The sequence below is a fragment of the Rhinoraja longicauda genome, chromosome 14 (assembly GCF_053455715.1).
Source record: "Rhinoraja longicauda isolate Sanriku21f chromosome 14, sRhiLon1.1, whole genome shotgun sequence".
Taxonomy (NCBI): Eukaryota; Metazoa; Chordata; class Chondrichthyes; order Rajiformes; family Arhynchobatidae; genus Rhinoraja; species Rhinoraja longicauda.
Window position 1 is genome coordinate 4,997,222 of NC_135966.1, and position 21,510 is coordinate 5,018,731.

The following is a 21,510-nucleotide window of genomic DNA, read 5'->3' on the forward strand; positions in this document are numbered from 1 at the left end:
GCAATGTACAATTTTTGGTTTCAACTTAAAAGGGGAAACAAATTACAAACTGAATTGTTCTAAAATATTTTAACTTAAGGATTAATCTGTAAATAAAGGTTTTGTTTCAATACGGGTACAATTTTACAATGATAATTACAGGGCCTTTATTCAAGGAGATGAATACTTTGGATCTTTTGGTGCTGTATAAACTAAAATACAGATGTTGGTTTTAAGAATAATGCTTATACTTCATAACCATGCTCATTTTAGCTTGTATACCAAGTATTCACTTCAGAATTTAAATTCTGGTCTGGTTTGATCTGTTTATTGAATAAACATAAATTTTTAATAGTATTTTATTTTGGCCAGTTATTTCAAATGGGTGGCTGAAGAATGGATGTATATTTGGGAAATCATTTTTAATTTGTTCAGAGAGTGCAATGTTTTTAGCTGTTGTGCTGGATTTCTGGACTAGGTAGAGCTCGAATAGTGATCCAGGCTTGGTTTGTGGAATTTGGCCAACTAAGTCTGCCAACCAGTGATTGCCTGACAACTACTTCGGTTCTACACTAGGGACAATTTACAACAGCCAATGAACATACAAACCTGCATGTCTTTAGAATGTGTTAGGAACAAGAGCAACAACATTTGCCCTTTGGTGTCGACAGGTACCTCCAATATACAAAGGTCCAAAACAAAAAGACCAATATTGACCCAAGTGCCATTTCAACAAGATTGAAGGTACTACGTCTTGCAACGGAGGCCAATCAAGAGATAAAGAACACAAGTGGAAAAAAGAAATGCCTTAGCTAATGCTCCTCATTACCCCATCTAAAACTAGCTCCAGACTATGGTAAATCATCAACTTTTGGTTTAAAAAAGAACAACTTTCATTCAACGTTTTATTGCATTTCACACTCCAGTGAAATAGTGAGTATAAATATACAGTGGAAATAGCAACTCTCAAGCCATGTACCATGGTATGTCAGCTGACAGGGTCGCAAGGCTTAGTCCTTGATCGTACATTCAGATGACAATGAATTACCACCTGTAATATCAGGATGTAATAATTAAGCAACAAGAACCAGAAACTGGACAGAATTGACTAATTTCTTAGCAAACTGGGAGATTGCAAATGGTCTTTTAAGTACTTTACAGGAGAGTTATTAAAGTAACACGTGTTACATATAAGCCTGTTGCAGGATGAAATGCAAGTAGTGTATTGGAGAAAGGGGCATGTTCAAAAGGCTGGCATCTTCTGTTCACTCTGCACAGCACAAACTCTCCTTACATTCCTTCCTCCACCACAGCAGTTCCCTTCCATGTAAAATTAGTCATATCCAGTTCCAACTCTATGAAAACGGACAATGTTCAATGAGGCTTATAGCAAACACCAACCGTCAGTTCACAGGAAAAACAGATGGAATAACACTAACTGATTTACTTTTAATTCAGTGCCACCTTCAATTATATACAGCTGCACAAGATGCAACAAGTAGGGGATTGGGCTGGGGGAAAACATTGTATTCTGGGGACTTGTCAATTTAATTGCTACTGTTCTTGAGAGCAACCATTTTGTTAGCTCCTACAAAATAATTAACACGAAGAGTTCAAATTTTTATATTTTAAACCAACTAGCTGCAATAGTTTGAGGGGAAAACAAATAATTGGTCAGCAAGCCATCTTATTTTCCAAAACTAAGCACACAGGAGAACTGCTAATATTTTCCCCGTACACAAAGATGACTAACAATTGCCAAGTGCTCTTTGAAGTTGTCAATGACTAAGAATTATCTACCTCTCCAGAGAAAACAAATCCATTATCCCCTTGTGTGACAAAAAAAAATTGTTGCACGATTTGCTTGCCAGGAATTGACATTTCAAAAACCCACCAGGTTGCAGATCAAATGAATAAAATGCAGGCATTTGCTCTCAAATTGCTACGATGAAGCCGATTGTAGTGTTTACTTGCATACCACCTATTGTAATAGTTCAACGCCTCAACGTGAAGTCAGTAGTGCACTGCACTGAATGATTGCGTTTATTTCTGTCTGCAACACCAAAAACTCCAATTTCTCACCTGTACCACCGCGAGAATATTCAAATATAATATGGAAATTACAAATAGCTGACGGAAGAAACCAGGAGCGGAAGAGGCGTAATTGAGAGGATACGGGTTGTTCAGCAGCAATGACTGGTACTTCCCATGCGCCAGTGGCACTCTCTCTCTCTCATTATTTCAAAGTCAGAATGAGAAAAAGGCAAAATAACCGATTGTCACATACAGATTTTTTCCCCCAGAAAAACTGAGCAGAGAACAAGCCAAATTATATTAAGTGTGACTTCAATATTGGACTTCTGCAAAGGAGCATGCGCCTAGGCGGAAATTGAGAATAGCAATCGAAAGAAAAAGTAGAACATGGAATTGTTAAAAGATCGGAACTTTTGTTTTTAGAAAGAAAGGCAGGCTTTGTTTCTCAGTTGTCAATGACTAACCCTAGAGACCCACAAAGCAGGAAAAAGGAACAACACTGAAGCACATTTGTGTGGCTTACTGAACTCTGGGTGGATACTGCAATCCAGCACTATTCAGTAACGGAGGGGTTGCTGGGAAAATCCATTACAGACTCCTGCAGCATTCGCAGTAAGGGGTGGTGGCAAGGAGGGCCAAACAAATTTTTCTGTGAAAGCCACAAGCAAAAAATCAGAACTAGTTTTCATAACAAAAAAAAACATTGAAGTCAAGCCCCAGCTGCACTAATTATTTCCTGTTCCATTGCAAAGGTGGGAAGGGGTAAAAAAACCAAAACACTTAAAATTTGACGGTTATTCAAGGTTTTCAGTTTCAGGTTATTCCATTCACCATTAGGGGGGTCAGGAGAGGGAGGGGGGGGGAAGAGAAGTGTTGTCCTGCAGGACCCATGACTTGAAACTTTACTAACAGTTTGCGTGTGTGTGTATGTGTGTGTGTGTGTGACTACTGCACGTTTTACTCAATGTCCATCTCTGGTAGGTTTTGTTGGTGATGCTGCGTGTTTTTCTGAGCGGTCTCGGCATTGGTGGGCGTGGGGCCCTCCGAGCTGGCGTTTTCTTCTCTGTTCACTGGTCCATTCTGCTCCGCCTCTTTCTCTTCCTTGGGAGGTTCGACTTTAGGCTTTGGCTTGTTAACGATCGGATTGCAGAGGTTCACCAAGTCCTGCAAAGCAAAGAGGAAGCCATTTAAAAAAAAAAGTGCTAGCAATATTTTAAAAACACAAAAATAATTATATAATAACTTATCAAAACCAACAAGATCATCAGCTCCTCCAGCCTGAAATAATGACACTTTATTGTCACGTGTACCTAGCTATGCGCAGTGTAATTGTTTTTGCATACAAAATACACAAAAGTCGCCACAAAGTCACAAAGTCGCCACAAAGTCACAAAAAGTACTAACCCGTCTTCATCCCACGCATTGTTCTCTGTCTGTCCGTCCCCCCAACACATCAGCCCCCCCCCCACACTTCTCAGTGCCCCCCACACCAGGCCCCCCTTTGCTCTTGGTGCCCCCCACCAGGCCCCCCTTTGCTCTTGGTGCCCCCCACCAGGTCCCCCTTTGTTCTCGGTGCCCCCCACACCGGCCCCCTTTGTTCTCGGTGCCCCCCCGTTCACCGGGCCCCCCTTTTTCCTCTCGATGCCCCCCCCCCCCTTCTCAGCTGCAGGGCTGAATTTCATCCTTGGCCCTGAGGCTTAGTTCGAAGCAATGATCATTCAAATGCAGTAAGTCAATATTCAGAAGGTTTTAATTGCAGAGTTGACAGTCATCCCCATGGTAAATTCAGTAAAATCTGGAATTACCTTAACTTTGGCTCGAATGTCTGCACATTTGACAAGTGGGTCTTGTGTGAGAGACTGTTTACTCTGCAAATTCATCTTGCTGTTCATCCATTCCATTGCTTCTTGGACATACCTGCCCACTTTCTCCATCTCCGTTAGATCCAAGTGATCGTACAGTTCATCCTTGCGGAGAACAAGCAAATTACATTAATCAGAAGTTTCAAAACACAAGCAAGCTCTTCCAAACCAGCCATTTATTGCAAAGATAGATAAATTTTACTTGTGGTTCTGCCCCCTTTTATAGCACAGGTCAGGGTCTGAATCTGTAGCTAAAAATCAGTTCTAGTTCACTGGATGTTTTCAAGAGAGTTAGTTTTAGCTCTTAGGGCTAAAGGAATCAAGGGATATAGGGAAAAAGCAGGAACGAGGTACTGATTTGAGATGATCAGCCATGATCATATTGAACGGCGGTGCTGGCTCGAAGGGCCGACTCCTGCACCTATTTTTCTATGTTTCTAGCTCTCGTATTTCTGCAATGCTAGTTTGTCACTCTTGGCCTCTGGTATTATGGAACAATACTGTACAGGAACAGGCCCTTTGTCCCACAGTATCTATGCCGAACATGATGTCAAGTCAAACTAACCCTCCGAGTCCGTGGTGTGCCCATCTAAAAGTCTCGTAAACATCACTATCGTAGTTCCAGTTTCTCATCCACTCCTTACACACTGCCGGCAATTTACAGAGGTCAATTAATCTGCACGTCTTTGGGATGTGGGAGGAAACCCACACCGTCACGGGAAGAATGTGCAAACTCCACCTAGATAGCAGCCGAAGTCAGGATTGAAGCTGGGTCTTTGCGCTGTGAGGCAGCAGCTCTACCAGCCGTGCCACCCTCTGGGCCAAACGCCAGTAAATGCGGCATGGACAAGTTGGGCTGAAGGGCCTGCTTATGTGCTGTATACCCATGGCATTTATCACACATACTCATTGATGATACATATATATCGTTTACATACTTTGTTTCTGTAAGAGCTTATAATCTTCATGTACTGCTGCACTTGTCTTCCCATCTCCTCAAAGGCCCTGGGACACTCCTCAAACTCCTGATTGCGATCCCGAATTGGCTGGCCAAGTTTCTAGAAAGTGAAAGGCATTACAAACGTGATTGCTTATTCAAGTTCTATGAAACCTCCACGATTCGCAAAAACAAAAAGGAAAACAATTCAATCTCGTGGGTCTAGAGCTTCCAGACGCACCTCAGCGATATGGATCATCAGCCAGCATTAAACATAGGTAAAAAAATAAAAAATCACAGAAATATACGCCAACCCATCGAAAAATGTAAAAGTTCCAACGTCAGTAATGGTAAGTCTCGCTGCATGTCAGAGATATAATTACAGGCACCTCGCATTTCACACGGAGGTTACGTGCTTGAAAAGCGGAGTGCAATTCAAAAAAAGCACAAATTAAATATATACGGGACTATGCTGTCAGTAGTAAACTTTTCCAAAAATACCCAGCGTGTAAATCAAGCGTTGGTATCAAAGGAACAAGCGCGTTATTTCAAAAACAAGTAGAATCAGATATAATAAATAGAAAGGAGGGAGAGAGAAAACGGAAATTATAGACCAGTTAGTCTGACATCAGTGGTGGGGAAGATGCTGGAGTCAATTATAAAAGACGAAATTGCGGAGCATTTGGATAGCAGTAACAGGATCGTTCCGAGTCAGCATGGATTTACGAAGGAGAAATCGTGCTTGACTAATCTACTGGAATTTTTTGAGGATGCAACTAGGAAAATTGACAGGGGAGAGCCGGTGGATGTGGTGTACCTCGACCTTCAGAAAGCCTTCGACAAGGTCCCACATAGGAGAAAGACTGGAGTGACTAGGCTTGTATACACGGGAATATAGAAGGATGAGAGATCTTATCGAAACGTATAAGATAATTAAGGGGTTGGACACGTTAGAGGCAGGAAACATGTTCCTAATGTTGGGAGTCCAGAACCAGGGGCCACAGTTTAAGAATAAGGGGTAGGCCATTTAGAACAGAGATGAGGAAAAACCTTTTTAGTCAGAGAGTTGTGAATCTGTGGAATTCTCTGCCTCAGAGGGCAGTGGAGGCCAATTCTCTGAATACATTCAAGAGAGAGCTAGATAGAGCTCTTAAGGATAGCGGAGTCAGGGGGTATGGGGAGAAAGCAGGAACGGGGTACTGATTGAGAATGATCAGCCATGATCACATTGAATGGCGGTGCTGGCTCGAAGGGCCAAATGGCCTCCTCCTGCACCTATTGTCTATTGACATGGGCGCCTGTACTTAAAAATAAACTAGTGGCTCACATGAAGTCTCAATAAATTGCACATATTTACCTTTAATTCAGTCAATTTATCTATGTACACTTGCTTTCCCTGGTCCTCCCCTTCTTCATACAACCAGTTTTCTGTGTCTTCCAGTAGAAGGCTTAACTTGCTTTGTTCCTAAGAGTGAAGTGAAAATTCTATATTGATCTGAATTACGAGCATAAAAATGACCATTTTACTTCTTATTCCATGCATCAACTTTAACACTTTCAGATGATGTAAATTAGATATTTTATACTGTAATTGGTAAATGTCTATTTCCGTTTGTGTCTTTGACGTCTTATTTCTTTGAAGAGAGATCTTGAAAAGTGTAACATTCAATGTGCACCGAATCAAATACTTACATCTTTATTGACAAACTTTTCATAGATTCCACCTAGCTTCTCTCTACTTTCATACACATATTCTTCCAAAGCATTCTTTGCATCATTTCTCTCCTTCTCAAGTTTATCCTGCATAATCATTTTCCCCTAAATGGAAGCAAAAAAAAACCAATGTCAATATTTCAAAGCTGCTGACAATAAATTAAAAATGGCGGCACAGTGGCACAGCGGTAGAGTCGCTGCCTCACAGCGCCAGAAACCCGGGTTTGATCCTGACTACGGCTGCTGTCTGTATGGAGTCTGTACGTTCTCCCCATGCCAGCGTGGGTTTTCTCCGGGTGCACCGGTTTCCTCCCACCTCCAAAGACGTGTGGGTTTGTGGGTCAATTGGCTTTGGTAAAATTGTCAGTTGTCCCGAGTGTGTGGGATAGTGCTAGTGTACGGGGCGATCGCTGGTTGGCGTGAACTGGGTGGGCCGAAGAGACTGTTTCCACGCTGTATCTCTTCAGTCTAAAGTAAATAGAATTTGCAAAGATGTTTTTGAAGTATTTTCAGAGGGTCTTTTTTTTTAAATAGATTTTTTAGATTTAGAGATACAGCGCGGAAACAGGCCCTTCGGCCCAGCGAGTCCGCGCCGCCCAGCGATCCCCGCACATTAACACTATCCTACACACACTAGGGACCATTTAATTTTTAAAAACATTTTACTCAGCCAATTAACCTACAAACCTGTACGTCTTTGGAGTGTGGGAGGAAACCGAAGATCTCGGAGAAAACCCACGCAGGTCACGGGGAGAACGTACAAACTCCGTACAGACGGCGCCCGTAATCACGATCGAACCTGAGTCTCCGGCGCTGCAGCTGAAGTTCTTCAAGGTGAAACAAAATCTGGATTGCTTTTCAGATTGGAAGTTGTGACCACTTGTGTGCCACAGGAACCAGTACTGGGTCCCGTGTTGTTCGTTTCATATATTGACAATGTGGATGAGAATGTAGGTAGCATAACTAGCAAGTTTTCAGATTATATCAAAATTTATGGTTTCGTGGACAGTGAAGAAGGTTGAAGATTACAACAGGAGGTGGTGGTGGTCAAGACAACACTTGGACAGGCACATGGATACGAAAGGTTCAGGGGGGTGTGGCCCAAATAGACAGACATTTTGGTTGGCATGGATGAGTGTGGCTCTATGACTATGAATAGATCAACAGAACAAATATGGAAACCAGTAGTAGTCTATACAAGATGGATTAGGAACTGGTTTGACTGTCCAATAAAATGAATTGAAAGCACAACTGAACAAAAGTTGGCATGAAGTCTCATTTATGCAAATGAAGTACAAGTTGGGAAAATGTGCAGCTTTGCAATTTGACAGAAAGAATAAATGAATTATGCAAAATGTAAAAGTGCGTGGAAAGCAGAATGGAACATTGGCACTTATTACAGGTGGGTAGAACACAAAACAATCAGAATAATGGCTCCTTTAGTGAATAGAAAACCATTTCACTCAGGCAAAATAATAGTCAAGAAAAATGTATCAACTAACTGAGATTGTCTGTAATCTGATAAGCAAATTTGCTGACAACACACAGATTGGTGGAGGTGTAGATAGCAAGGAAGGAGGCCCAAGTATGCAGAGGAACATCGATCAAGTTGGAAGTGTGGGCAGAGGGGTGGCAGATAGAATTTAATCCAGTCAAGTGCAAGGCAGTACGTGATGTCCTCAAATACCAGACAGATAATACAGTAAACAGGAGAAACCTTAGATGTGTTGATGCATAGAACGACTTTGGGGTTCATAGCTCCCTGAAAATGGTAACACAATGAAATAGGGTAGTGAAGACGGCATTTAGCTCGCATATCTTCATCGGCATGGGTACAGAGTATAAAAGTTGAGACTTCTTGCTGCAGCTGTACACAACATTGGACAGGCCTCACTTGGAATATTGCGTGCACTTCTGGTCACCACACTCTCGAAAAGATGTGGTAGCACTAGAAAGTGTGTTTTATTGGGATGTTACCTGGAATGGAGAGTTTTAGTTGCAAGGAGAGATTGGACAGGCAAAGATTATTTTCACTGGAACGCGGGGAGGCAGAAACATATCTGACCTTAGATACGTTTACGAAAGTTATGCTGCGGGGCATAGATTGTGTAGATAGGCACAGACTTTTTCCATGCCTAGGGGAGTCTAAAAGATAGAGTGCAAAGGTTTAAGGTCTGCCTGTAAAGATGCAGCAAGATTTCATTGTTCCAGTTCATATCCGGTGTACATGACAAACACTATCGACTTCCTGAGGGGGGAAATTTAAAGGAGCTAGAGAGAGGCATATTTTCAATAGAGAGCGGTAGGTATATGGAACAAGTTGCCAGAGGTGGCAGTATAGGCAGGCACAATCAGTGTTCAAAAAACAATTGGGCAAATATACACATAGGAAAGGAATCCGAGGAACATGGGCCAAATCTCTACATATTTAATTTGTTTCTCGTTTCTTCCAAGAATTGTATATATGTTGGCCATTTGAAATTCAGATTCCCCGATCATTTTAGTTTCTCGAGATTTTGTCCCTTTGAGCAAGGACTCCGTTCTGCCTACCTCACTTTCAATGAATACATTCAGTAGCTGCTGACCCAGTTGCCATTGCAGATGGCTCTCTATGGGAAGATCCACCGTCTTTGTTTTAACCTTTGCCTTCTTTGCCTGTGGAGGCTGGTCTTTGTTCTTGTTTTCCTTTGAAGCTGCCTCACCGGTCTAGAAAGATTAATAAAGCAATTGACTGCTGCATCTAGTTAAATGCAAGAATAAAATATCATCTCACAATGTTGCATTTTAAAAATCAAGAAAACCCAAGTCACATTTATGTGCCATATCAATTCACCGACAAGGACATGGCTGAGGGATGAAACTTCAGCTACCCATGAATATGCAGGAATGGGATTATGTGCAGAAGGTCTTTGCATTATAGAAACATAGAAAATAGGTGCAGGAGTAGGCCATTCGGCTCAGTATCCCATACCTGCCTTCTCTCCATACCCCCTGATCCCTTTAGCCACAAGGGCCACATCTAACTCCCTCTTAAATGTAGCCAATGAACTGGCCTCAACTACCTTCTGTGGCAGAGAATTCCACAGATTCACCACTCTGTGTGAAAAAAAACGTTCTCATCTCGGTCCTAAAAGACTTCCCCCTTATCCTTAAACTGTGACCCCTTGTTCTGGACTTCCCCAACATCGGGAACAATCTTCCTGCATCTAGCCTGTGCAACCCCTTAAGAATTTTGTAAGTTTCTATAAGATCCCCCCTCAATCTTCTAAATTCCAGCGAGTACAAGCCGAGTCTATCCAGTCTTTCTTCATATGAAAGTCCTGCCATCCCAGGAATCAATCTGGAATTATATTTGGCACAGACATTGTGGGCCGAAGGGCCTGTTCCTGTGCTGTACCTTTCTCCGCTCAGAATTTACCAAAATGATTCCCAAAAAGTTAATCTGCGAGTCGAATCCGTAGTAAAGAAAGCAAATGCAATGCTAGCATTTATTTCGAGAGGGGGTGCATACAAAAACAGGGATGTAATGCAGAGGCTCTATAAGGCGCTGGTCAGGCAGCATTTGGAATATTGTGAGAATTTTGGGCACCACATCCGAGGAAGGATGTGCTGGCTCTGGAGAGGCTCCAGAGGAGGTTTATAAGAATGATCCCAGGTATGAGGTTAACATATGATGAACGTTTGACAGCACTGAGCCTATATTCGCTGGAGTTTAGAAGTATGAGGAGGGACCTCATTGAAACGTACAGAATCGTGAGGATCGGATAGAGTGGATGTGGAGAGGATGTTTCCACTGGTGGGAGAGTCTGGGACGAGAGGTCATAGCCACAGAATTAAAGGACATTCTTTTAGGAAGGAGATGGGGAGGAATGTCTTGAGTCAGGGGGCGGAGAACCTGTGGAATTCTTTGCCACAGAAGGCTGTGGAGGCAAAGTCAGTGGATATATTTAAGGCAGAGATAAATAGTTTCTTGATTAGTACGGGTGTCAGAAGTTATAGGGAGAAGGCTGAAGAATGGGGTTAGGGGGGAGAGATGGATCAGCCATGATTGAATGGCGGAGTAGACTTGATGGGCCGAATGGCCTAATTCTACTCCTATCACTTATGATCTTATGTACCGAATCCTCTTAAAACTGATTGCCATGGAGCTCAGAGTACTGGAGTCTGGCGAGCAAATTTCACAACCACTTCAGTCCTTCACTTGGCATCAACACGTCAGATATCCTTTGCTTCATCATTCATGGCTATATCTACAGCTGCCATGTTTCCAAGACATGGAACCCATAAAAAAAAAAACTTTCCAACCCATCTCCAACCCATTCTTTTTTAAATGGATTCCATGTGCACACACAGTCTAACTAGGTCACTATCTGTGAAAAACCTTGTTGCATTTTACTGCATGTAGGATAATAAGCTCAAACTATTGCCATTTGAGAATGATGCAGGAAACAAGATCAGGGAATGGACAAATTTACAAAACATGCAAAACTATGCATAGATATATCTGTGCATTTTACACTCTGCATTAAAAAGGTGAGGCAGGCAAGCTTCTTGCATTGCATTTACACAAGGTTATCACATTGGGTTTGTGAAGATTCAGTTTCTGCAAAGGGCTCGTGTCTGAATGTGATGGCTGTAGTTTAGTGGAAGCTGTTCAGTTTTAATATAGCAAATCCAAACTTTAATGATAGCAATTCAAAATTACTCATTCAAATCAGTCGATCCTCTCATCAGCCTGACCATCTACTTCGTAGGAGACCTTTGAACTATCTTTAATCAGACTTTATCATGCACCAAATGTTGTACCTTTCACCTGCACGCTGTGGATGACTTGATTGTAATCATACATAGCCTTGTCTTTGACAGGGTAGCACACAAACAAAAGCTTTTCACTGTACCTCGGTGCACGTGACAGTAATAAACCAAAATCAACATTTTCATCTTATCCAATTGAATTTAATATGACACTCTGCAATAGAATGTCATGACTCAAGTGTCCCATGAAGTTCAATGTGACTGAAATATTGTGAGCTAACATTTTCTGAAGAAAAATATAGGAAATTACAAGTAATATCCAAATGCATAGTGCCCATTAATTCTTGAATGATCTCTGGGGTAACCTGCAACCACAACCTTCCCTTAATTAAAAAATCAAAGCGTCTGAATGATCAGCATTACCTCCATTTCATCCAGTTCATTTTTCTGGTTTTCCGCAGTGCCATGGAGGTTGCCATCTCCATGTGCCGGCTCTTCCTGCTGATCAATCTGCATCTTGTTCTGGAAATAATAAGCGTTTGCTCAGCGATCATTCATTTACTAAACACAATCACCTCATAAACCTGTTTTTCCAATGGTTGTTGAAAACCTTTTTTTAAATTTTATTTTTTTAGATTTAGAGATACAGCGCAGAAACAGGCCCTTCGGCCCACGGAGTCCGCGCCGCCCAGCGATCCCCGCACATTAACACTATCCTACACCCACTAGGGACAATTTTTACATTTTACCCAGTCAATTAACCTACATTCCTGTACGTCTTTGGAGTGTGGGAGGAAACTGCAAGATCTCGGAGAAAACCCACGCAGGACACGGGGAGAACGTACAAACTCCGCATGGACGACGCCCGTAGTCAGGATCGAACCCGAGTCTCCGGCGCTGTATTCGCTGTAAGGCAGCAACTCTACCGCTGCGCCACCGTGCCGACTTTAGAGATACAGTGCTGAAACAAGCCCTTCGGCCCACCAAGTCCGAGCTGTCCCACACTAGGAATGATTTTACAATCTACAGAAGCCGATTAACCTACAAATCTGTACAGGTGCTCCTCTCAGCTTACGATGGGGTTCCGTTCCGAGAAACCCATCGGAAACCGAAAGTATTGTAAGTGGAAATGCATTGTAATACGCGTGATCACGTGGCCGGAAGCGAGCGGCGGCTCGCTACGCGACACTGCCATTTGCACCATCACAAAGTCGAACTATTGCAAGTCAAAACATCGTAAGCTGGGGAGCACTGTACTTCTTTGGAGGAAACCAGGGCACCCGGGGATAACCCACGTGGTCACAGGGAGAAGGTATAAACTCTGAACAGACAGCACCCGTAGTCAGGATTGAACCTGGGTCTCTGGCGCTGTAAGGCAGTAACTCTACCGCTGCACCACATAATATACAAGAGTTTTCACATTGCATATCATGACGCAGAAAGCCACTTTGACAACATCTTTTGCGGCTGACTGACAGTGAAATCTTATTCCCACAATAATTTTCCTTGTAACCCATTCTCACCTCATTCCCATCAGTTCTCCAGTCTACTACACACATGCTCGCAAGGGGGATACTCTACCATCCTGCACTTCATTGGCACGTGGGTGGGAACGGGAGCACCTGGAGGAAATCCACACCTTCAAGGTGGTAACAAGCAAACTCCACATAGAATGAAGTGGAGGTCAGGGATGTTGGAGCTGCAAGGCAGGAGCTATGCTGATCGAGTCACTCTGCCACCCCTTGTATGCGAATGTATAGAAGTGGATTGATTAAAGCAGCAGTCCGCAGAAATGATTACACATCCCTTCATGCCGCACTAAGATACTGGCCCACTAAAATCACACACATTTCCCCTCTCTTGTGCGGTACATCATCATTCAGTTCTTTCCTCACAATACTCAAAGAAAAAGATGGAAATCACAAAAAAAAATAGGTTGGGTTATACTTTTCAATCTTTGCTGCGCAAGGACTGGCCAAAGTGACCCCGAGAACACCAGTGCTGCACACCAAATAACACATCAAGAGCAAGACGATGCAAGTATACCTCCTCCTCTTTTTGATTTGCCTGGGATTGCTGGTCCGTTTCCATTGGAACGTCATCCGCTTCTTCACATTTCTGCACCTCCACCAACGAGGCACTGGATACACTGAAGACCCCGTGAATATTGACTCGCACCTTCACTTTCACCCTCGAACTCGACCCATCAGTTTGAGGGACCACTTTCTGAATAGTGAAGCGGCCTAAGTGGTGAACGAAAGCAGTGTATAAAAATGTGTGCATTAGAACAACAACCTTCAACTTAATGGAATTTACTGAATGTTTTAAAAATATATATAGGCAGAATTTCAGATTTTTATTAAATACTTCTCTGGTTCGAATGATCAGTTTCTCTTGTTAGCATGCATCTTCCTCAAAGTCCAGTTTTACTTTTAGTATCTTGCTCTCTGACCGCATTATTGCACGTTATTGCAGAGATCAGCTGGAGGGTTTTCTCAACAGGCCTTATGTGCACTTCTTCAGTTTTTAAAGAGGCGAGAATGACCAGCAGTTTACAGAGTTGAAACCAAAACTATTTTTCTTGAGAAGGGAAATGGACTTTGTTCTATAATGGGGACTTCTTACCTCACTACAATGCAGGTACCAAAATAATAAATAACAAAACTATAAAAGACCAATTTGGCTAGCTGCCCAAATGGTTAATGAGCCCAAGATTACCTTGGACCTGGAAAGTTTCCTGAAAGTGGAATGAACTGTTGTACTTGCTATGCAGTACCTTGCCAGGCATTGCATGCAACTATGCTGCCAGGCGTAGGCTTGAGCACCTTACTTCAAAAATACCAGCATGTAAAGTTGGCTTTGGTATTAATTAATCAAGCCTGTTATTCCAAAATCGCATAAATCACACACTCGTAAAACGCGAGGTGGCTGTAATATGGTTATTATCGCAGGCCTGTTTGTAAACGCGTGCAAGTTGTCTGCTGTGTTTCCTCCGTTTCAACAATTTTAAAATTAACTTGGCTGTGAAGCACTTTGCGACATCCTGAGATTATTAAAATGCTTTAGCATCACTCTTTGTCAAATCATTCAACAGGGAAATAGTTGAAAATTGCCAAATGTAACACTCACAACGTTCCAAAATTAATTGTACTACTAGAGGAACGCAAGAAGAATGTTCAAGTTGGAAGAAAACATTGTAAACTAACAGCTCTTGAGCAGCAGAGAGAAGATATCCATTATACTCAACGCTAGAGAAAGAAATACGTACAAAAGGCCCAAACATTATTTTCAATATGAAGGAGCATTCAGGGAGAACACGGGCAATTACAGCATCTCACCAATTTTGGGATCTGGATAAGGTAGCTCCTTGGGACAATTGTAAATTGCTTCAAGGTCAAAGGATTCTTTTCTGTAGAAGGTAAGAACTTTGGAGAATGGTGCTGCATGGTTCTTGGGGAACACTTCACAATCACTGAAGAGAAATGAAAAACAAATTTGTATGATCCTATTGCAAACACACCACAAACTCCACACATCCCCACACAGCAATAATCTGAGGTAAGGTATACAATTACATAAAATGCAAAAATTCTTCCATTCACTGGTTTCCAAGATGGCACCCAACCCATGCGACTATGTGTGCTAACCACAGAAGTGGATCTACAATGACATATTACAATTGCTCCACACTTTTAAATCTCTAGCATGTATTTATGCACTGTAAATGGCTTGAATGTAACCATGTATTGTCTTTCCGCTGACTGGTTAGCATGCAACAAAAGCTCCAGCAAAGCTCATTTTTAAACGTTCTCGAAAAGATTCTTACCACTTCCCCTCCGATGAGCTAGTTGTCGTTTTTTTTAATAACAAAGCTGACAGCTTTAAAGGTCACCATCATTGATGGTCAATTGACTTCTTAATTAGTTAACCAAATTTAAATGTCACAGTGTATTTTGGAATCATGAGTAACTCAGGGGTCCAATAAATAGGTCGGCAACAGACTTGCTTGCTAGAGTGCCAACACGCAAAAAAATTGAGACGGGGGTTCTCTCATTCATCAACTAACCTGGGTCAGCAAAGAATAATAGAACTGAAAACTCACTTGAGATGATCCTATTGTAAACAATCTGATTTATCTGGAGAGTGATCAGGAAATGATCAGTGGCAAGGAGAATTGTGGCAGTTCTGAAGGTGATTGTTTTTCGCTTCCTGGTATTTCACGGAAAGGAAGTTGACAAGTGATAGGATCAGAATTAGACCATTCAACCCATTAACTCCACTCCGCCATTCAATCATGGCCGAACTAACCTTCCCTCCCAACCCCATTCTCCTGCCTTCTCCCCATAACCCCCGACACCCATACTAATGAAGAACTACAACTCAACTACAATTGGTTAATCACCAGATACATCGACCGTTCAAGATGCAAATAAGGAAATGAGAGAGTTGGACAACACGCAAAGTGGCCAAAAATGGGACCCAACATCTTTAGACGTTGCCGGAACGGGATAGCAGATAAACTGGCAAAGGATAACTCAACATGGATAAGAACATGAAAATGGGTGTTCAGTTATAGAAAACATTGTTATTGTACAGTAACCACTGCGGCAATCTTGCTTGAGGGGAAAAGGAAGGAAAGGCAGGTGAATGGACAGTCCTAATTATGACAATATAAAAACAAACCCTATTGATGAAGATGCAAAGGTTGGGGACGGACTGAAGACAATTTGCATTGCAAAGAAACTTGTATAGCTGGGAGTTACATTGCATTTTGGAATGATTCAGCAAAGCAGAGTTGTTTTGGCATGGGTGGGGGGGGGGAGAAGAAATTGAAACAGGAAGGACAGATGGTATTTCTACAGAAATCCTCTCTTTCAATAAATGCGGAAATAACTACTTAAGAAATAGGCACAACTGCAGGTTCCTGCCATGACTTGAATCCTCCTCACCACTTGACACCCTCCCCGCCCACTTTTGTTCCCTGATATTCCGGAGCTAAGATGTGACTCCAAAACAGATGACCACACCTTGGCAATAAAACTCAATCTGCATCAGCTGCCTTCATTGGCAAGCCTTGCATCATTTCTATCAGACGTTGGTGGATGGTGATAAAAGAACCACAGCAGTACAAGAAAGAAAAATCTCCAGAGATGCTGCCTGACCCACTGAGTTATTCCAGCACTGTGTCTTTTTTTGTACACACGCATCCTCGTGTCTCCACGGGCAGCAGGGCAGTGCAGCGGTAGAGTTGCCGCCTCACAGTGCCAGAGACCCGGGTTCCATCCTAACCACGGATGCTGTCTGTACGGAGTTAATACGTTCTCCCTGTGATTGCATGGGGCTTTCCCCAGGTGCAGTGGTTTCCTCTCACAGATGTACAGGTTTTTAGGTTAATTGGCTTCAGTAAAGATTGTAAATTGTCCCTGGTGTGCAGGATAGTGTGCGGGTCACCGAAGGGCCGGTTCCCGCGCTGTATCGCAAAATTAAAGGCAGTATTCGCATTTGACCCAATGTTATTAGCATATCTACTATGAAGTAAACAATCACGCAATTTAATTCTTGACAAGCAGACAGTTGTGGCTTTACCAGTGTCCCACACCCCACCCCATTCCAACAATTGAATGCAATACAAACATTCTTGAAAGTTAAAGGGAAATAGAGCAGTCGTCATCTTCAGCTGCTTCGATCTATGTTCGCCGTTGTTTATAACTCAGACGTTTAAATGCTTACCCAAGACCTTCCTCAGCAGGTGAATTCCATCTCATGGAAATTGGGAACGGAACCAAGTCAGTGATAGAGAATTCCCTCACTTTGAAAGCAGGTGAAAGGATGGCACACTACGACAGAAAAAAATTTAAAATATTACCTCAGACAGTTTTGGTAAATAACTGAAACAATTCGGTTATCTCCATTGCAAGGTGGCAGATGTAAAGTGGTTTGAGGAACAATAAAGCATGCCAATAAACAAAACCTAACGGGAGATCAATGGTCAGCATGGACTGACCATTTCATGCTGCTTCTTTTAATTCAATAGGTCGATTTAAATTGAGAGAACAGTACCTGAATTAAAGGACATTAAGCCTCTTTGTTCTACATGATGTTTTTATAATGAATTTTCATGGGCCAATTTCAAATACATTGTTCAGGTAAATGACAGTGACAGGTACACAACTAAAATATGGAATATAGAAATTACACGTTATACATTAAAAAAAATTTTTTTTTTAAATTACTTTTTGTATTATGTTCGTAAGTTATAGAAGCAGAATTAGGCCATTTGGCCAATCAAGTCTACTCCATTCTCCTGCCTTCTCCCGTGACTCCTGACACCCGTACTAATCAAGTAAGACTAGTCAAGAAGCTCCCTTTGAATGCTCTCCCTCCACAAGGCTGACAGCACGTTTACAACACCCAACCTCCATAGAATTACTGCAAGAAGCAGCTTGTGGCTTGTTGAATTGTCTTTATATTTTTACAGATTTGATCAGTTCAGAGCTCAACAAGTTATGCTGTACCACAAGTCATGCCAATGAATTTCCTTCCCATTTGATTGGTCTCATTCAACTTCTTGGACAAAAACGGGAATATGTTGCCAGGACTAGAGGGTGTGAGCTATCGGGAGAGGTTGATTAGGCTGGGTCTCTATTCCATGGAGCACAGGAAGATGAGGGATGATCTTATAAAGGTGTACAAAATCATGAGAGGAATAGATCGGGTAGATGCACAGAGTCTCTTGCCCAGAATAGGGGAATTGAGGACCAGAGGACATAGGTTCAAGGTGAAGGGGAAAAGATTTAATAGGAATCTTAATGAAACATATTAGATTATTAAGGGATTGGACACGCTCGAGGCAGGAAACATGTTCCCGCTGTTGGGGAAGTTCCGAGCCAGGGGCCACAGTTTAAGAATAAGGGGTAGGCCATTTAGAACGGAGATGAGGAAAAAACCTTTTCACAGAGTTGTGAAGCTGTGGAACTCTGCCTCAGAAGGCATTGGAGGCCAATTCCCTGGATGCTTTCAAGAGAGTTAGATAGAGCGGAGTCATGGGATATGGGGAGAAGGCAAGAACAGGAGGGAGGGGTACTGATTGTGGATGATCAGCCATGATCATGGTGAATGGCGGTGCTGGCTCGAAGGGCCGAATGGCCCACTCCTGCACCTATTGTCTATTTAATCCAAGGGGTAACTTTTTCACACAAAGGGTGGAGGGTGTATGAAACAAGCTGCCAGAGGAGGTAGTTGAGGCTGGGACTATCCTATTGTTTAAGAAACAGTTAGACAGGTACATGGATAGGACAGGTTTGGAGGGATATGGACCAAGCGCAGGCAAGTGGGACTAGTGTAGCTGGGACATTGTTGGCCGGTGTGGGCAAGTTGGGCTGAAGGACCCGTTTCCACACTGTATCACTCTATGACTAAATATATATATATTTTAAAAAACAAAGACATACCACCCTCTCCCCATTAAGACAGCTAGAATGGGGGCATCACCACTTGTCTCTGTTACAAACTTAAACAATCAAACAATCTTTTCAATCAAAATACGATGGGGAGGGGTGGGATGGTGGGGGACGAAGGAAAACCCCCCAACCCTATTTGGTGGACAAAGACCATCCATTAATGATGAACGGCACCACAGGCATAAGCAATAATCCGGCTGCCAGTTAATACAACGTATTGAACAATAGGCCATCTACGCAAATTTTATAATTGTGCACAATTGTACCATAACAAAATATAAAGTTAGCTGGCTTTCCAATTTCTACCTTCCAATCAATAAACTCAAAGGAAATATTCTTTGTAATTCTAACTTAAATGCTTGTGGTGGGGCACTGTACACTGTTCCAAAACAGAACATCACATTGCATTTCCATGGCCCAATTAAAAAAATGTCCAAGTCTCTTATCAAGAGTCTGTTGAACTACCCACCATGATTTAGAACATATGACAATAGACAATACAATAGACAATAGGTGCAGGAGGAGGCCATTCAGTCCTTCGAGCCAGCACCACCATTCAATGTGATCATGGCTGATCATTCTCAATCAGTACCCGTTCCTGCCTTCTCCCCATACCCCCTGACTCCGCTATCCTTAAGAGCTCTATCCAGCTCTCTCTTGAATGCATTCAGAGAATTGGCCTCCACTGCCTTCTGAGGCAGAGAATTCCACAGATTCACAACTCTCTGACTGAAAAAGTTTTTCCTCATCTCGGTTCCAAATGGCCTACCCCTTATTCTTAAACTGTGGCCCCTTGTTCTGGACTCCCCCAACATTGGGAACATGTTTCCTGCCTCTAACGTGTCCAACCCCTTAATAATCTTATACGTTTCGATAAGATCTCCTCTCATCCTTCTAAATTCCAGTGTATACAAGCCTAGTCGCTCCAGTCTTTCAACATATGATAGTCCCGCCATTCCGGGAATTAACCAAGTAAACCCACGCTGCACGCCCTCAATAGCAATAGGAGACCAAAACTGCACAGTACTCCAGTTACAAGTTACTATGCTGTCGAAACTGCTTACCTGCAAAGCACAGCCACGAGCTACAGCTTCATCTGCATTTAAAGTAGTACTGAGCGGTTTTCCAAAGAATTTAGTAATTCTCTCTTTAATAGCAGGGGTACGTGTTGCTCCACCCACAATCTCTACAGCATAAATATCCTCTCGTTTAAGCTCTACGGAAAGGAGAAGCACGTGTTACTGCTGGATTTTTGTAGCAGCTTTTTACTGGTGGAGTATACAAGTTGTGAGAGAGAGAGAGAGAGAGAAAAAAAAAAGCATGTACCATCATGCAAGTATTTTTTAAGAACACCTTTTAATATCTGGTATTAGGATCAGAGTTGCCCAACATGCTGTAATAAGGAGACCATTCAGCTCATGTGCAATACTTTTATTCTATAATTAGAAACAAGAAAAAATATATATGAACAGCCAAAAATAATCCAGACACAAGGAACTGGGTCAGGCTGCATCTGTGGAAGGAATGAACAGACATGACTTCTTAAGATGGATTAGGGGTCGGGACTCTTCTTCAGACTGATCAGATCAAAAATAACCCAATTAAAAATGAATACTCACTGGTTTGCTCCATAAGACTACGAAGAGGAGACTCCATTCTGGACAAAAGTAAACCACACATCTCTTCAAACTGGCCCCTAAAAACATTACAAAACAGAAGTGATTATGTTTGAAATTGTCCATCCATCAACTTTTAAAAGGTAACTAGATAAAAACATATTCTGATATTTAAAAAAATCTGGTTATTCAAATTGCATTTTTAGATTGTTCCTCCAATGAAACATCCTAATAATAAATTAGTATAATGGAGCAGAAAGTTGACTAAATGGTTATTCAAACTGAGATAAACACCAAATAAATTATGAATCAAATCATTGCTACACTTCAATATCTGCTTCATTGACACCAAAGTCCCCAAGTTCAAAAAACAAATGTGGAACGTCACAACTTCCCAATCCTCTCTCATGAATGAATGCTTTATTGTCACATGTGGCACGTCACAGTGAAATCCCTTGCCTGCATATCCAAGGTATGCATTGGTCGCCACATAAAGTTACAAAGCATCCCGTGCTAGGTCCTCCTTTGTTCCCCCACATGGAACCCCAGATACAACAGTAGGGAACGATTTTCACATCGGATACCGTGGTACCATTATCACCATTTCATAAGGCCCGCCGCGGACGTTTCGCCGTCCAGCGTGGCCTGAAATAGGCCGCGGGATTTTTCTCTGCTCGGCGGGGGCTTCAATGTCGGGAGCCACGACCGCCCCGACGTGCAGCAGCAGCGTCTTCGCCCCGCCCCGGATCGCGGGGCTTGGGTCGGCCCGCCGCGGACCTTTCACCGTCCGGCGCGGCCTGGAACCTGGCAACTTCAACAGCCTGACCGCGGGAGAAGACGGCAGGGGAAGAGAAATGACATTCTGGCCTTCCATCACAGTGAGGAGGTGACTGGAGGAGACTCACTGTGATGAATGTTTTTTGTTTTTTTTGTGTTTTGTGTTGGTTGGGGTTGTGTAATTTGCTTATTTTATTGCTCTTATTGTTGGACTGTGGTTGACGAAATCACGTCCAAAAAAACTTGTTTTTTTGGATGACAAATAAAGATATCCTGAATCCTGAATAAGCTACTCACACTGGGCAATACTCTCATCAGCCTTGCCATGAATCGCCAAATCTCAAAGAATGATATAAACATTCAAATTCAACATTAAT

At 42.4% G+C, this 21,510-nt stretch overlaps 1 protein-coding gene across 1 annotated transcript in view; it reads right to left on the reverse strand.

Annotated features, from left to right (window-relative positions):
• Positions 1 to 870: 870 nt before the first annotated feature.
• The window catches only part of hspa4a (heat shock protein 4a), a 39,383-nt gene continuing 18,743 nt past the window's right edge, over positions 871 to 21,510 (reverse strand). The window contains exons 8-19 of the mRNA XM_078411327.1: positions 20,360 to 20,436; positions 19,805 to 19,956; positions 17,011 to 17,117; positions 14,619 to 14,752; positions 13,327 to 13,523; positions 11,704 to 11,802; positions 9,076 to 9,231; positions 6,505 to 6,630; positions 6,170 to 6,277; positions 4,814 to 4,933; positions 3,819 to 3,980; positions 871 to 3,177 (exon numbers count right to left, since the gene is read on the reverse strand). Of these exons, the coding sequence (XP_078267453.1) occupies positions 2,971 to 3,177; positions 3,819 to 3,980; positions 4,814 to 4,933; positions 6,170 to 6,277; positions 6,505 to 6,630; positions 9,076 to 9,231; positions 11,704 to 11,802; positions 13,327 to 13,523; positions 14,619 to 14,752; positions 17,011 to 17,117; positions 19,805 to 19,956; positions 20,360 to 20,436 (1,645 nt within the window). The 3' untranslated portion in view covers positions 871 to 2,970. The remainder of the gene's footprint in view (positions 3,178 to 3,818; positions 3,981 to 4,813; positions 4,934 to 6,169; positions 6,278 to 6,504; positions 6,631 to 9,075; positions 9,232 to 11,703; positions 11,803 to 13,326; positions 13,524 to 14,618; positions 14,753 to 17,010; positions 17,118 to 19,804; positions 19,957 to 20,359; positions 20,437 to 21,510) is intronic.